Here is a 13615-nt window from a genome sequence, read left to right as displayed (position 1 = left end):
AGTTGTTTATTGTTGTAGAAAAAAAAGCAGATCAACAGACATGGCCAAAAACTAAAGGCACTTCAAATGGCAACTTTCTGGCTTTAAGAAACACTAAAAGAAATCAAGAAAAATAATTGTGGTGGCCAGTAACAGTTAGATTTATAGAACAAGCACAGGGAATAAATTATGGAATCACTCAATTCTGAGGAAAAAATTATGGAATCACCCTGTAAATTTTCATTACAAACACTAACACCTGCATCAGATTAAATCTGCTTGTTAGTATGTAGGTAAAGAGGGTAAATCATCACGCAGTGTTGCACAAGATGTTGGTTGTTCACAGTCGGCTGTGTCTAAAACATGGACCAAATACAAACAACATGGGAAGGTGGTTAAAGGCAAGCATACTGGTAGACCAAGGAAGACATCAAAGCGTCAAAACAGAAAAATTAAAGCAATACAGGGGGTCAGAGAAGGCTGGAGCCAGATGGATGAAGAGTACTGTTTATCACTCATTAAGTCAATGCCTCAGAGACTGCAAGTAGTTATAAAAGCCAGAGGTGGTGCAACAAAGTACTAGTGATGCATTGGAGTGTTATTTTGTTTGTTTGTTTTTCATGATTCCATAATTTTTTCCTCAGAGTTGAGTGATTCCATAATTTATTCCCTGTTCTTGTTCTATAAATCTAACTGTTACTGCCCACCACAATTATTTTTCTTGATTTCTTTTAGTGTTTCTTAAAGCCAGAACGTTGCCATTTTAAAATGCCTTTAGTTTTTGGCTATGTCTGTGATCTGCTTTTTTCTACAACAATAAACAACTGAAGGAACATCCTCAGGGACTGGTGATTCCATCATTTTTGCCAGGGGTTGTATTAGGCTGTGCAGTCATGTACCAATGGGGCTGATTTACTAAAGGCAAATAAACTTTGCACTTTTCAAAGTGCAGTTCCACTCTGCAAGAGCCCTTGCTCCAGAATGTAGTAAATGAGCAAAAGCTCTGCTGACTTCCATCATCCAATCATGTGCAAGCAAAAATGCTGTTTTTTTTTTATATATATTTTCCTTGCATGTGATTGGGTATTCTTTGCAAGTGAAGCTTTACCTCATTTACTAAGCTCTGGTGCAACTGAACTTTGCAAAGTGCACTAGTTGCCTTTAGTAAATCAATCTCAATGTCTCTGAAGTAAGCAGCTTCCAGAAATACCTAGAGCAGTGGTCTCCAAACTGCGGCCCCGGGGCCAGATGTGGCCCTATGCTTGTTTTTATTCGGCCCTTGGGACCTTCCACTAATACAAGACACAATTCTGCCAACTCACCAATAATGGCGCACCATTTGTTCTACTGACACTAATAATGGGATACCATTTCTCCCACCGACACCACCAATAATGGGGCACTATTACTCCCTATGATACCAACGATGGAGCACTATTCCTCCCACTAATACCAAACGTAACAATGTTTACTCTCACTGATGCTAAGAATATTTCCACTCCCACTGACCACAATCCGGCTCCTCTAAAGTCTGAAGGACAATAAACTGGCCCTTTCTTCAGAAAGTTTGGAGACCCCTGACCTTGAGGAAAGGCAAGCAATCAGGCCACAAGATCCATTCTGGTCAATCACTAGCTTATTCTTGAGAAAAACGGTTGGCAGATGGTGCCTTCTACTACCTATGAGCATATAGATTACTATTAAATTTAAACTACAACGTAGACATATGTTATATTGAAGCTATTATAAACAGACAGATGAAAAAAGAGTAACAAAAGGAATTAAATACTTAGGATTCATGGAGAAAATGCTGTTCAGGGCTCCCTTCAGTACTTTGTCTCTTGATTGAAGCCTAGGCTTTTAGTTTGAAGATTCTGCTGAAAGGGAGGATAAATGTTCAGTTTCGCTGATCCTCACCTTCAGCAGAAACCACATGACCAGCAGAAACCACATGACCATCCTTTCAGCCCCTGGGTTGGCAGACAGGACTCTGGTTGGCCTTTTACTATTCTATGCCAGGAAAGCCATCACACTACACTGGAAGAAGCAGGCATCCCCTCTGCATGGAAATGTTTTGTTAATAGCGCTCTTCCTTATTATAGAGACACATACCTTCACAGAGGTTGCCCTAAGAAGTATGAAAAAATTTGGGCCAAATGGCTTGCAGAATTATCCATGGCCGTGGACAACTAACAACCTTTACCGGCAACCCCACCTACACTCTCTATTAAGCTGGAATATTAACCGTGTTTTGGTTTTGGGGTTTTAAGTTATTGATGGGGATACTCCGGTCGGTGGTACACAGGTCTTGATACTGATAAATACGTTATAGGGAAGATATGTGAAGGAATGTGATGTAGATAATAATAATAGTAATCTGAAAATGTCTATTTTCTTATGTGCATACATATTTTTCTCCTTACTCATTATATAAGTATACAGGTTTGCTCTGTTTCTGTATTTTCTCAAGATGGCGCGTACCCCCTGCCTCCCACACATCAGAAGAACGCGGAACTGGAGATAAAACCAAAGAGAGCCAAACCTCGTTATGAAAATTCTCCATCTTCTTTATCTTCTTAACCAATGAGATGTACCTATTAGACTAACATAGCAATGACGTATTTGTGTGTATAAAACATTAACACCGCCTTGAATAAATTAGAAGTGTAACAGTAATGAAACTGAGCGTGTCTCAGTGTGTTTACTTTTATATGCATGCATATCAACACTTTCAAAATTAGAGACAGCAGCAGATAACCTTGGGCTCGATTGGAGCTCTTAATCATTTCCATAACAGATGGTGCCGAAACCCGGGACCTCAGGCTACAGTCGAAGTTATACCGCGACAAGCATTCGGGCGTTAACTGATTAATGAGAGTGGGGTTTGCGCAGCCCTAACAGTACCGGTGAGTTGATTTATATTCTTACCACTGTACGACTCTCTTATCTTTCGGTTGACGGCTGGATTCTGTCGGTATGCTGAGACTGTCTTAGAGGCAGGTATTTCCTCGCCTGAGGTTGTTTTAACGAACCTGCTGATGGGTTTCTGCTGACTGTATTTGTTCACTGTCTGCCATTCTTTGGGCTACGAAACTCAGCAGTCTAAGGGTGCTACATGTGTGATTGTGTGGTCTCTTTAATGAGATGGTTTCCCTTGTAGCAAACGTTTATAGACGGATTACTATTTTAGCTGCTGGCTTTGCAGACTAAAGTGCTACATGTGTGAATGTGTGCTCTCATCTCCAGATGAACTATCGGTCTCTGGAATGAGTTGGTTTCCCTTGTGGCAAACGTCTATAAAACGGGTTTATTTTTGCAGGGTGGTCTGCCCTTGTGGTTATCTTAGCCTGCTGAAATTTTGCAGTTTGAAGAGTGGCAGGTGTAATGTCCTGTCATGAGTGTATTTGTGGTCTATTGTTTGCTATACATGAGAGGGGTTGGGGGCTGGTGAAAGTCAGAGAAGGAGGCTACCCGAAGGATCTGTTGGGTCACAAGCCGTTGCTCCCTACTACCCCTGACGTGCTTGTACTGAGATTAAACGTACATTACCCGGTGACAGGGGGGTTTGGGCAGACCCTCGAAGAGATAGAACAGAGAGCCAGAGAGGAGGGTCATCAAACCATCAGTTGTCCTCATTCCCCCTTCAAACCGTCAGCCGAGACTGCGGCAGACGAACAAAACAGAGTTAGAGACCTTGGTTACGTCTTAGGAGGCCCTGAGAGAGGAGGGGGAGATGGGTCAGAACAACTCTAAACCAGAGAAAGGAATCCTAGCTTGTGATATTGTGAAGAGGAGGGAGGGCAGTGAAGCAGTTAATCGGTTTTCCAAATTAATGAAAGTTTGTGGTTTCACAGATTAGGTTGCTAGGCTACAAGCAGAGGAATGGCGTGTGCTGATAAGAGAACAAAGGGGGGTTTTGTGTGATAATGGCTTGTTGGCTGTGGCAGAAGCTTGGTATAGGACTGCAAAGGCATTGCACAACGAGGGTTGGATTGAAGAGGAAATCAAGAAAGATGCCAATTGTATTATGTATGTTTATCACAGAATTGATAATGTGCCTAAACCACCCCCCTATCAAAAAACCTGGACCGAGAGAAGGGAGGGACAACCCTGCCCTCCACCTGACATCCACTCCCTTCTCTCCCTCCCAGCCCAAGCACAGCCCACTGTGACAACTCCTGCCGGCGGCCATCTTGGTGCACCCATGCCTCCACTGACTGCCCAGCCCAGTGCACTTCCTGCCGGTGGCCATCTTGGTGCACCCATGCCTTCACTGACTGCCCAGCCCAGTGCACTTCCTGCCGGAGGCCATCTTGGTACACCCAGTGAGCTCAAACACCGCCTGTACCCAGTCCTCCCTGTTTTAAACAGGGATGGTTCCTTCCACACACCTGTCTTCCCCAATACGGAAGCACCACATTCACAGGCCGGATATATTAATGATGAAGAAGCATCTGAGTGGGAAGACCAGCAACAGGCAGCAAGACCACCTGCTGATTTAACCCCCAATCCAGTTCCAGACTCACAGTTTAAAGAGGATCTCAAACACATGCTGGCAACCATAAGGAACAGTGTCCCTTCCCAGCCCCCGCAACAACAACAGTCTCGGTTACCAGAAGGGGCACCAGTGATGTATGTCGCTTTTACTCCATCACAAGCGGCGGCCTTAGTGACAAGTCTGCCTGACCCAGAGAAGCAGCCAATGCCCTTCTACCGCAGGATAGTGCAGATACAAGAAACTTACTCAGCTGCCTGGAGAGACTTGATCAGCCTATGCCAAATCAAAGCAGGACATGTCTTTTGGCCGGTCATGCAGACGGCCTTCAATGATGCCTGCCTGACAAGCGCCACTTCATACACCTCAGGTGCGGAGTTCTGTGCACAACTCCATGATTGGGCAAAGGAGAAATTAGCAGACCAGACTACCACAATCCAAGATATTGCCCAAGACAAAGGGGAGTCTGTGGAGAAGTACCATGCTAGACTCATACAGGCCTTTGATGATCTGGGCTTCTCCCATTATGAAAAGGCACACACAAACATGTTATCAACTGCTTTTGTTTCAGGACTCAAGGAGGATGTTAGAAAATGCCTGATGGTGGCCCGCCCAGAATACCGTTCAATGAAAATGTCTGATTTATTGTTGGTGGCCAGAGGTATAGAAAATCAAAAAGGTAAAAAACCAACGCCCCTCATGGTAACCCATGACGAAGATCCCACCTATACTCGTCCACCACCACTGCCCAATACCAGGGTAAGGAACACCTGTTACAACTGTGGGAAACGGGGTCACATAAGGAAAGAATGCAGAGCCCCAAAATATCCCAAACGAGACAGGGAACCCTATGCAGGGCAAAGGGGACATGAACCACCACCACCACCACGCCCCAACTCTCATTAGGAAATGGGCAAACCCGTGTCACCCCTTATGGCAGTGTCCTCAAGTGGAACTGGGGGACCCCTAGCAACGGTCACGTTACCCATACAAGGAAAACCTACCACCTTTCTCATTGACACGGGTGCAGCCAGAAGCGTGTTGAGGGCTGTGGACCTGCCTGATAATTCTTTTCTTTCTACTATTGATGTTTCCTGTGTAGGAGTGGATGGGGTACCCCGCTCCAGTCCACTTACTGAGCCACTACAGGTGGGAACATTTCCTGATTTACTTGCCAGATTTGTAGTCTCCTCTACATGTCCCTTGAATCTACTAGGAGCTGATGTGTTGTCCAGACTACAGGCCTCAATCAGGACACGCCTGAAGGGGGGATGAAGTTACATACTCCCCTATCTTTAGAAGACTCATCTGCCTTGTGTTCTCTGCCTCTCATGATGACACTTCATGAAGCAATAACTCCAAGTTCAATACCACAGGAAGTACTTGACAGAATCCCTGCGTGCCTATGGTCCACACGACCGGAAGACAACGGTCACTTAAAAGTGCCACCAGTTTCAGTCAAGCTAAAAGAGGGCGCATCATTGCCCCGGAAACCACAATAACCCCAAGAAGAGAATCCTAAAAAGAGAACCAGGTACCTACTGTGGATGCCTTTGACTGCAAAATACCTCACAGAGGTGGACCTTACAAACGTTTTCTTCAGTGTCCACCCTCACCCCTCCTGCTGGTACCTTTTTGCATTCATCCACGGAAAGAAACGGCAACATACCTAAACAGTTGTGCCACAAGGGGCACAGAACTTTCCAAGCCAGTTTGCAAAAGCTATGGCTATCATCCTTGACACATGACAAGAGGAACACCCGGAAGTGATTCTCTTCCAACATGTTGATGACCTTATCCTTTGTGCAGCTGACTTACCCCCTGTTGAAGTCACCTCAGAAAGCCTGTTGTGCTATCTTGCCAACCAGGGGTGCAGAGCCTCAAAGCCCAAATTGCAGTGGTGCTCAACACCTGTCATTTTCCTTGGATTAATTTCCTAGTGCAGAGTATGGATTACAGAAGCCTTCCTACTGATGCTCTGCAATCAGACCCCTTCGAGATGTCTCCTGAAGAAATATCTAAGTTCGAGGCCCTCAAGTGTGCCATCTCAGGCGATAGGGCTCCCAGCCTACGACAAAACGCTCAAGCTCTTTGTATCCGAACGTCTGGGACATGCTGCAGGTGTACTCACCCAATCACACGGCATCAGCCTACGCCCCATAGGATATTATTCCTGTCGGCTGGATGCGGTAGTAAGAGGAGGCCTATTGTGTCTGCGAGCTGGATTTGCTACACAAGCCTTGCTTGACAAAACTTTGAACTTGGTCCTCGGACACTGCCTCGTTGTGCTTGCCCCCCATGATGTTGTTGCCATATTCAACCAAGATCCAGCCGAAACACTTGTCCACTACCAGACACTTGAGACTCCAGTGTTCCCTCCTACTGGACAGCATTACTCTATTAAGTTGTCAAACACTGAACCCTACCACCCTTCTTCCACTTCTCGAGGGGGGAAAGGAGGAGGAGGAGTAGAGTCTTGACTTGTCACCCCATGACCACACAGGACACGCGGTCACCACTGAAAACACTGTTCTACAAGCTGAAGCCTTAACACCGGTGATGTCTACACAGGAGGCAGAGCTATAAGCACTTACTACAGCACGTAAATGGGCAGAGGGAAAAAGAGCCAACATTCATATGGACTCAAGATATGCTTTCAGCATTGCCCATGATTATGGTGTTATCTAGGACAGAGGATTCCTGATGGCTGCAGGAGCACCTGTGAAAACTTGATTGATGCCTTGCTTCTCCCAACCCAACTGACTATTCTGAGTAAAGCACACGACAAAATGAACTCAAAGGAAGCTTAAGGCAATCATCGAGCCAATACAGCTGCCAAACAGACAGCTGGTGATCCACGGGAAGTGGACAGCAGGGTGGTAGAAGAAGACCACCCCGTGCTTACCTTACAGACTTTCCCAGTGGACAGAGTTTATCTAAAAGAACTACAGGAAACAGCAAGTCCGGATAAGAAGGAAAGCTGGAAACGGAGAGGAACAACTCTCAGAAATGGACTATTCGAGTGCAACAAGAAGCCTTGTCTACCCAGGAGTATGTACCCAGCCGTAGTGCAATGGGCACATGGAGCTGCCCACTTGACAAAGACTTTTATGAACTCTCTTATCAACAAGTGTTGCACCAAGAGTTACTCCACTGACCGACAGCTTCTGCAGATCATGCATTATCTGCACCAAATGTAACCCAGGATGCACAGAAGATGCACAGAAGAAGCACCTGGCAAAAGCCCTATACCCCATTCCAGAGGATGCAAATTGATCATTCTCAAGTGCCAAGAAGTGACAGATTCGAATACGCCCTAGTGGAAGTGGTCATGACTGCCAGGACCACAGCTAAGAAATTACTGAGTGAGATAGTATGTAGATTTGGGGTCCCAGAGGTAATATTGAGAGATCAGGGACCAGCCCTAACAACAACCCTTACAAAAGAGATTTGGGCAGCACTGGGGGTTCAGTTGGCACTACACATCCCATACCACCCTCAAAGTAGCGGGAAGGTAGAAAGGATGAATGGGACACTAAAAACAGGATGTTAAAGATGGCCCAAGAGACTAACTAACTTGAGTTGGCCAGACAGTTAGCCCATTGCCCTGTTCAGTGTCAGACACACCCCCAGGGGAAACATGCCCTATCCCCTTATGAAATTTTGTTTGGTTCAGCTCCCAGACTTGGTTGTTACTTTCCACAACAGTTACAGTTGCAGTCTGATGTGTTGACTAATTATGTAACCACATTATCACGAGAATTAACCTGAATGCATGTCCAGGTGTTTTCTTCCATTCCAGATCCTGAATTAGATACAGGAACACACCAACTACTGTCTGGAGATCCTTGAGCCAAGTTATGATGGTCCATTCCAAGTTTTGCTGACCACAGCTACCTCAGTCAAGTTGGCCAGGAAGAACACCTGAATGCACGCTTATCACTGCAGGAGAGCGTGTTTTCGGGTGCTGCATATCCTTTTTCTGTTTGATCTAGGGGGGAGGGACCCAGGAGGTGGCCATCACAAAAATGATAACATAATTACATTTTGGTGTAACTCTTCAGGTACACATGTGACCACCTTTACCTTAGATTACTGTGATATAGTACCTTGTCCGTTTGACCCTTCATGGTGATGCCATTGGTACAGTGATATCCCTGACGGTAAGGACATATATGTATGCCACACAGAGTTACTGGGGACAGAGTTGTGGTTTCTGTGGGGGCCAGTGGGTTGGAACACAGGGCCAGACTGGGCGACCACAGAGTGTATTAGAAAAAAAAAAAAAAAAAAAAGATGAAAATAGAAAGCCCCATATCCTAACCAAAGATACCCCTGATACATGCACTGACCCAGCACACAGTCAGAGGAGGAAGCGAGCAGCTCTCTCCGGAAGCTTTGATTCTCATGTATACATACATGTCATAGGGGTTACAAGGGGGGTCCCTGATGAGTTTAAAGCCAGGGATCAGGTAAAAGCTGGGTTTGAGTCTTTGATCCCCATAACAACTGTCAGCAAGAATGTAGATTGAATTAACTACATGTCATGGTTATGCAATAGAGTTTGTCGATCAGCATACCTGTCTCCATGTGTTCATCTCTAGAGACCAGCTGACCCTCACCTGACTGCTTTTGTAACCTCCCCTCTAAGCATGGCCCCACCCCAGGCCATATCAGGGAACCCTATATTAACCTGTGCACTGCAAGCCAGCAGTGCTGATCAACCACTGTGTTTTAGCCTCTATGTGTACTTGCTGTGTTTCCTACATCTGATTCCTGTTACCGACTTTGGCCTGTTCCCGACCATCCCTGTTTGCCTGTGACCCTGATGTTCCAGACAGCTCCCTCCTTCCTCTTCTCCTGTAGTCTACCGTGAGCGTGAGCTGTGAGACCCTGGGGGCCGCGACCTGGAGCCAGACTGCAGCGCAGTCCATCCTCACCACTAGAGGCTCTGGTGAACACCTGCTGGCTCTTAGACTCCGCGCCCTGGGGAATCTATGCTCTAGCTCCCAGTGGGATCTGTGTCAGTGGTCCAGTAGACCTGATTCCTGAACCTCCCAGGGTACAATCCGCAGCAGTCAGCCATAGGGACCACTACCTTGCGGTGCATTCCTGATCCCAACGGTGTGCATCTGTCACCCAGCCTCTAGGTGACCTGACACTACACATATTATAACCAACAGAGATTTGTAAATTACTCTAAAGATGCCCTCCAGGGAATTTCTGATCAGTTAGCCCCCACTTCCTACATGACATTCCAGGACCGGATGGCCTTAGACATGGTGCTATCTGGGAAAGGAGGTGTTTTGTAAAATCATAGGAAAAAACGGGAACCTGTTGTACATACATTCCTGATAATACTGGGCCAAATGGTAAGGTTACTCTAGCTATAAAGAAATTAGAAGATCTGTCACTGGAGTTGAAGAAGAACTCAGGTATCACAGACCCATGGGATCAATACTTTAGCTGGATGAGTGGGTGGCAGAAGGTGCTCGCCCAGATAGGGGTAACGGTATTAATAATCCTGGTTCTTTTAGCCCTGATTATATGCTGTATTCTACCTTTCGTAAAGAAGTTAATGAGCAAGGCTGTAGACAATAGCACACCTACATTTCTCCACCAAGAAGAAGAGGACCCCCTTATGATGGAAGATGACAAACCCTTCTCTCCCCTACAGTCACTCCCTGTCCATAACCTCACAATCCTATAGGGTTTTAGGGATAGATAGCGCCTGACTGCACCTCTCCAGCTGTATCGAGGAGGGAAGTGAACAGTTGCTGCCCAATTCTATATACAGCCAAAAAGAGTTGCTGAGGAGAAGGGCCAGGCTAAAAAGTAGGACCTTTAGTATTAGGGACAGAAAAGAGAAAATAGTCATTTTAGGGGGGATTGTGAAGGAATGTGATGTAGATAATAATAATAGTAATCTGAAAATGTCTATTTTCTTATGTGCATACATATTTTTCTCCTTACTCATTATATAAGTATACAGGTTTGCTCTGTTTCTGTATTTTCTCAAGATGGCGCGTACCCCCTGCCTCCCACACATCAGAAGAACGCGGAACTGGAGATAAAACCAAAGAGAGCCAAACCTCGTTATGAAAATTCTCCATCTTCTTTATCTTCTTAACCAATGAGATGTACCTATTAGACTAACATAGCAATGACGTATTTGTGTGTATAAAACATTAACACCGCCTTGAATAAATTAGAAGTGTAACAGTAATGAAACTGAGCGTGTCTCAGTGTGTTTACTTTTATATGCATGCATATCAACACTTTCAAAATTAGAGACAGCAGCAGATAACCTTGGGCTCGATTGGAGCTCTTAATCATTTCCATAACAGATACAGTTGGCTAAGCTACCCTGTTTTACCATATATTACTCCTTGTGACTTATTCACCCCTGCGTGGGTAGAATGCCGAAACTGTAAATTTGTTTGTTGTTTGTCTTATACGTACATTCGCACATTTTATATTGCACTAAAAAACAAAGAAAAAGATTTATAAGAAGAAAAAAAAGGGTGTCTCCAGGCTTTAAGCTGAAACCTTTAATTTAGGGTTAGGAATTTTTAAACGAAACCATGGACTTTGAAGGCACCAAAATATAACAATTCCTTAAAAAAATCATACATTTTAATACAAATAATGTTAAAAAACAAAAACAAAAAAAACAACATTCAAAATCACACAATAAATCTGCTAGCCATATTGAGCCACTATCACCAACTAAACACCAAAAAAACAATTTAGGGTTGTCTCAATAAAGAGGGAATCTTGCAATCATAAGGATGAATTACAGCATGTTCAGATTCAGCTAACTTGAGGTCATCAATGACCTCTTTATTGAAAAGGAAAAAATGTTGGACTTTGAAGACTGGAGTTAAAGTGCAAGAGTATCTCCTAGCTGAGCAGTTACTTTGGTCTACAATGGAAACAAAAATTTTGGCTTACCTGGGGAGTAATACCAGCATTAAGTAAGGTATCAATCAGACGACTGTAGTAATTGACCCCTGGTTCATTCACCACATTTTTTGTACCGTCTGGGAGAACTCTTGGCCAGGAGATGGAGAAGCGGTAGTGGGTGACCTTCAGACTCTTCAGCATCTCTACATCTTCATCAATGCGGTAATAACTGCCGCATGCTACATCTCCAGTCGTGCCATCACTAATCTTTGACTCTGTGTGAGAGAATTGGTCCCAGATGCTAATCCCTTTCCCGTCTGCCCTCCAGGCTCCCTCAATCTACAGATCAGAATGGAGATGGAGTTAGGGCACAATACATTCCTGGGTACATGTTGACCTTTGAACTAATGGTTTAATTATATATCAAAAATAATAAGAGTGGTCCGAAAATGGTGGATAAGCCATTTGTGAACACTGTCCAACAGCACAACAACCCTTTGGTAATTTAAGTGGACCATTTACACTTGATGTGGGTCTTTTGGGTACTGGGACTCCTCCTGCTGTCACGTAGACCTGGTCCCTGCTCCTATCTAGAGTTCTAAAGCAACTGAGACACATATTTCATGATGCGCTTACCACCTACCCCAACTGAATGGCGGAAAGGGCCAAAAAAAGATGTCCAAAGTCCAAAAGCCCTAAGCCTGCCAATTAGAATACAGCTTATATTTCACTTATCCACTAGGGCTGGATTTACTTCTTTCCTCTTTTGGTAACATTAAGGGAGAATTGCAGGTACAAACTGGATAATACCATACCTGTGAAATGCTTGTGGAAGCTGGAAATAACTGCTGTAGGCACCACTACTACAGTGGTCACTGCTAGCTTCTGGGTCCTGTGCCAAGTGGCTGCCCTGCTGCATTGTAAACGAAGGAGGTTGGCCGCTTGGCACAGGTGCTATCCAGAGAATGCTTTGCATTTTCCCAATGAATTGCAAGAATTTTCTGATTGGACTAGGTGGAGCATGTGCTGTCAGCACTCTGTTTCCCCACAGAATATGTTGCATTCGTTGAGAAAAATAAGAATTCTCTGAATGGTGCCTGTGTCAAACGCCCGAACCTGCTGCTTCCTATTTTGGTGACCACACAGAAAGTGAGGATTAATTTTTTAACAGGAACACCGGCAGCAATAAAAACCATGCACAGCTTCCAACTGCAACTCCATCCAAACTAAAGAAAAGCTTTGGCTGTACTTTTAGGGAGAAATCCCACTGGGATGGATGAATGACAAAGTTTTGGGGCTCAGGAACAATAATTTCAAAAGTAACCAAGGCAGTCCACGCATAAAGTTTAGGAAGTGATAAATGTAAAGAAGGGACTCATAGAGGTTGATTTACTAAATTGGCTGTGCACTTTGCAAAGTGCAGTTGCACCAAAGCTTAGTAAATGAAGTAAAGCTTCACTTTGCAAAGAATACCCAATCACATGCAAGGAAAATAAAAAAAACAGCATTTTTATTTGAACGTGTGCAAGTGCAGCTGCTCTGGAGCTTAGTAAATGAAGGGAAGCTCTGTTGACTTCCATCATCCAATCATGTGCAAGCAAAAATGCTGTTTTTTTTTTTTTTATTTTCCTTGAACGTGATTGGGTATTCTTTGCAAAGTGAAGTTTTACCCCATTTACTAAGCTTTGGTGCAACTGCATTTTGCAAAGTGCACAGCCAATTTGACTTTAGTAAATCAACCTCTATGAGTCCCTTCTCTACATTTATCACTTCCTGAGCTTCATTTGCTTTGGAGCAATGGCACATGGAGAGTGCAACTGCACTTTGAAAAGTGCACAGCTTTTTTGCCCTTTCAACCCCATAGTGTAGCAATATAAAATACCAGCATTTATTTCGATAAAAAGTTACTCACAAAGCCAGGTCATAAACAGCATGTAAACCAGATCAGCGCAGTGAGCACCCTGACGAGTGTGATTACGTCACCGCTGTTGCTCCACCCGACATGTTTCATTCGATAGGACATTATCCAGGGGTATAGGAATTACATTACTTTTGAAATCATAATTTCTGAGCCTGGGACTGTGCCAGCCATCCATCCCAGCGGGATTTTCCCCTAAAAGTGCAGCCAGACCTCCATTTTTGTGGGTCATACCTGTTGGTAAGCAGCTTGTGAGTGGGGTGCACACCCGGGTGTGAAGTGGTGTATATGTACAAGCAGCATCTTTGGATTTGGGC

General features: G+C 44.6%; 1 protein-coding gene across 1 annotated transcript in view; it reads right to left on the bottom strand.

Moving 5' to 3' along the window:
• Positions 1-13615, bottom strand: part of LOC141147132 (lactase/phlorizin hydrolase-like) — a 75507-nt gene that overhangs the window by 25650 nt on the left and 36242 nt on the right. The window contains exon 10 of the mRNA XM_073634260.1: positions 11429-11719. Within this exon, the coding sequence (XP_073490361.1) occupies positions 11429-11719 (291 nt within the window). The remainder of the gene's footprint in view (positions 1-11428; positions 11720-13615) is intronic.

This window comes from Aquarana catesbeiana, linkage group LG06 (assembly GCF_042186555.1).
Source record: "Aquarana catesbeiana isolate 2022-GZ linkage group LG06, ASM4218655v1, whole genome shotgun sequence".
Lineage (NCBI taxonomy): Eukaryota > Metazoa > Chordata > Amphibia > Anura > Ranidae > Aquarana > Aquarana catesbeiana.
This window is presented reverse-complemented; position numbering and strand designations above follow the sequence as displayed.